Source organism: Penaeus monodon, chromosome 19, assembly GCF_015228065.2.
Source record: "Penaeus monodon isolate SGIC_2016 chromosome 19, NSTDA_Pmon_1, whole genome shotgun sequence".
Taxonomy (NCBI): domain Eukaryota; kingdom Metazoa; phylum Arthropoda; class Malacostraca; order Decapoda; family Penaeidae; genus Penaeus; species Penaeus monodon.
Genome location: NC_051404.1, coordinates 31,793,698 through 31,797,297, shown reverse-complemented (window position 1 = coordinate 31,797,297; position 3,600 = coordinate 31,793,698). Strand labels below are relative to the sequence as shown.

Below are 3,600 nucleotides of genomic sequence, written 5' to 3'. Positions count from 1 at the left end.
GCTATTAGCAGTAAATTCATTGTCTGCATATATATGAATTAGTGCAAAAAATCGCTCTGTCATATATGCATTTTCTTCTCCTCAAATGCCAATTCAAATCACCTGCAACTAGTTGTGGCACATCTCTCCGACCTGCTGCAGTTAGTTGCGTAATATCACAGATGCAGCTTGCAAACTTTTCAAGGAACAAGCTAATGCCTACTGCATATGGAACATCTTTATTAGTTTTTTCAACTAATTTGCTCCTAGAACATAAAATAAATAAAATCATGTTACAGTACAACAAATGCAGTATCAATTATGACAGGAAGAAAATATTGTCTAAGAAAATTCATTAATCATTTGCATATTCATTTACCCACGATCAATATTACTTACCTATGATTTAGTATAAGCTTTTCATAAGATCCTCCCTGAGCTAAGAGTTCCTGTGTTTGCATGCGTTTCTTCCGCACATTCAGCAGAAATTGGCACATAAATTTGCAGTAGAGGGATGCATCCACAACCATCAGTGGACACAGACTTATCTCAAACTGACAAGAGAAATTATTCAATTTAAAGACATGTGTAATGTTCTCAAAATGCAAAAAGCTACACTAACATCCTACCTAGAAAATTAAAACTATCATCAGACACATATGATCATGAATTAAACTTCATCCCCTCCCTTAGGATACACAACCAACACCATCTCACCCGGAAACCTCACCTTCACACCAAACACATTGGAGGTGACCACAACCTCATTCAGCTCTGCCAACACATGCTTCACATTGAGCATATTTTTTCTCCTGTAAGTCAAACCCTTCCCAATGAGAGATGCCACCACCTCTTCAATGGGTCCATCCAGAAGGAGGAATCCTCTGAGAGACTCTATGGAAGATCTGGCCATGCCCATCTCTCGGAAGATCTCCCACATGTTTTCCAAGGTTATTCGTTTACAGTTGTACTCCTGCAGGGATCAACCAAGTCAGTTTTAATGAAAAGATTTGACAGTGGAACATCATGTACAACTATGAGACCACTATCATGCCATAAAAAGTTTAAATATGGTTAGTGTGCAAGAGAAAAGGGCTTCCTAAATACATATCACAACCTGATAGTTTGAATATGAAATGAAGATGATTTTACAATGGTCTGCCAATTTCTGTATTGAAAAATGGGAAAGACAAAGATTATGAGTTATTATCAATATTCTCATATAAATAAAGGCTTTCCACAAAAAGAATTGCCTCATACATCAACCTCTTTTAAAATACTATTCACAATATACTTGACCATGTCACACTTTTTTACCTTCAGGAGACAGAGGACTTCAGGATGAAACTTCTCCTCCACATTACAGTGAAAGAGGATTGCATGAACTAGCTCCAGATGTCCCACACGCACCAAGACATTCTCACTTCTTGCCTGGATTATCTGTTGTATGATGTCATGAGCTACAAGAATGACTCTTGCTGACGATTCAACTGAATCCTTCTTAGGGCAGGCTATGTCAAATGCACATTCATAAGACTCCTTTGGGTGGATGCCTGAGACTTTAAAAGCACGCTGGACTCTGTCAATACAATATCTTCGTATGTACTTAACCTCATTTCGTGCAAGAAAGCGAGCAAACGGGTATCTGAGCTCATACTGTGCAGACACAAGCTCCCCTCTCCCAGACATGAGTGACACAAGATTGTCCTTGTCATTGTAAAAGGACCCCTTGGGTACATAGAATGTTGTTGGTACCCATATGCCCCCATGTGCTTTGAATACTGCTGTAACTAGCGAATGTAGATAATCTTGTTTCCAATACTGCCAGTAGTCAGAGGTGACAGGGTGCCTGACTTCAAAGGTTGCTTCTAACTCAGGCCGTGCACATGGTTTGAAGACTAGGTTGAGGATTTCCTGATAGTCTGATGACCTCACATTCTTCAGTTTGTCTTCTAAAGTCTGGATGAACTTTTGTTCTTCAGCTGTAGGAGGGGGTAGCAGGTGTGACTTCAAGATGTCACCTGTACTAGGCCTCTGCTGGGGATCATGCTGCAAAAGCCACTTGATCAACTGAACAGAATTAGCATTCTTCACACTGAACTCTTCTGGTATGTCAATCTCTGGCTTTCTCAGGTTGAAGAGGACCTTGGCTCTCTCCATACCCGTGGTCAGTGGGGGGTGTGCCATCTCAAAGAATATGACCCCCAAGCTGTAGATATCAACCTTGTTTGTGTAGCTCACTTTGCCTTTGGACTTGGTGACTTCCGGAGCAACGTAAAAGGTGGTGCCTATCTGGCTGGTCAAGGCACTGTCCTTTGTGTCGTCTGCATCCATCTTGGTGATAACCCCAGCAGTAGTCTTAGCTTTGATCGCTGCCGTTGCCAGACCAAAGTCGCCAATTTTGACATGATCATCCATGTCAAGGAAAATATTGCCAGGCTTTAAGTCACGGTGGATTAAACCCTGGGAGTGGATGTAGTCAAGTCCATTGACCAACTCACGAAACAGCCTCCATTTGCGGTCGTTATCCATACAGAGGTGTTCATTGATGGCTTGCCTATTTCCATGAAATAATAAAACAGGTCATTAGTCTGAGTCAAGCTGTTTAAGTTGTATTTAGAAAAATGAGAAAGAAAAAATAGTCAAATTACAAACAAGCTAACCGTATCATCTATAATGAGTTCTTAAAAAATGAAGTTCTATCTTCGACAATCAAATCAAACAGGTCACATAATCAAAATAAAAGTTGCACCACAATACACAAGAAAATTATATTCTCAGATCTTCTATTGACATCACTCAAATTAATTATTTTTCCTTAAATCTCCCCATTGTCTTCAATGCATACCTCTTTTTTTTACCGTCAACCAAGCCTTTGAGTAATAACTACATTATCAATCTAATTAATTTTTTTCTACTCATTAGCCAAACTCATACTTTCTGTTCCTAAATGTTTCATTTTTTTGCTGGTTACATGATCACCCAATTTTTTTATGAGAGCATGGATTTCTATTGAATAGGTCAAAGCTTTGTTTCACAGCAACCAAACAAACATTTTCTTAAATTTATGATGCTGCCTCTACAACAGATTCTTTACAGTTCTACATGGCAGAATTTATCATGCCAAGCCTCTTCTTAACTGTATAGTTATGTACTTAATGTTCGCATCAAAGATACTGTCAAGGTAATCATATTCTCTCACTTGCTGATGTTACTGCTGCACTGACTGTATGACTTACTGTTTTTATACTTTTACCACAGTCTATTATTCTATGAGCATTTCACAATAACTACTGAACAATTCAATATTTATACTAACAAGACTGGTGAGAGCACACATCTCAGCATGCACTCATTTTTCAAACAGTAGATCATCAGTCAAATCAATGATACATCTAATTCTAGCCTGTTATTTCCAATACAGGTTTGGGATCAATCTACTTTTATGGTATATAATTCCAATACTTTATATACTATCAAACATTTTTTTTTTACTGCCTTTACCAATCTTTAAGGTAATCAAACTTTTTTTTTTTCTATGCTTTCTTCCTCTTAGGGTCCTATTCAAAAAATGTTTGGATATCTCTCCTGGAGCCGAAGTGATACTTGCTTCCATGTTCT

General features: G+C 38.4%; 1 protein-coding gene across 1 annotated transcript in view; it reads right to left on the bottom strand.

The window, feature by feature from the left end:
- Nucleotides 1-3,600, bottom strand: part of LOC119585385 (eIF-2-alpha kinase GCN2-like) — a gene marked incomplete in the record, with an annotated part of 28,307 nt that overhangs the window by 4,059 nt on the left and 20,648 nt on the right. The window contains 4 exon segments of the mRNA XM_037934051.1: nt 103-245; nt 379-533; nt 710-952; nt 1,297-2,536. Of these exon segments, the coding sequence (XP_037789979.1) occupies nt 103-245; nt 379-533; nt 710-952; nt 1,297-2,536 (1,781 nt within the window).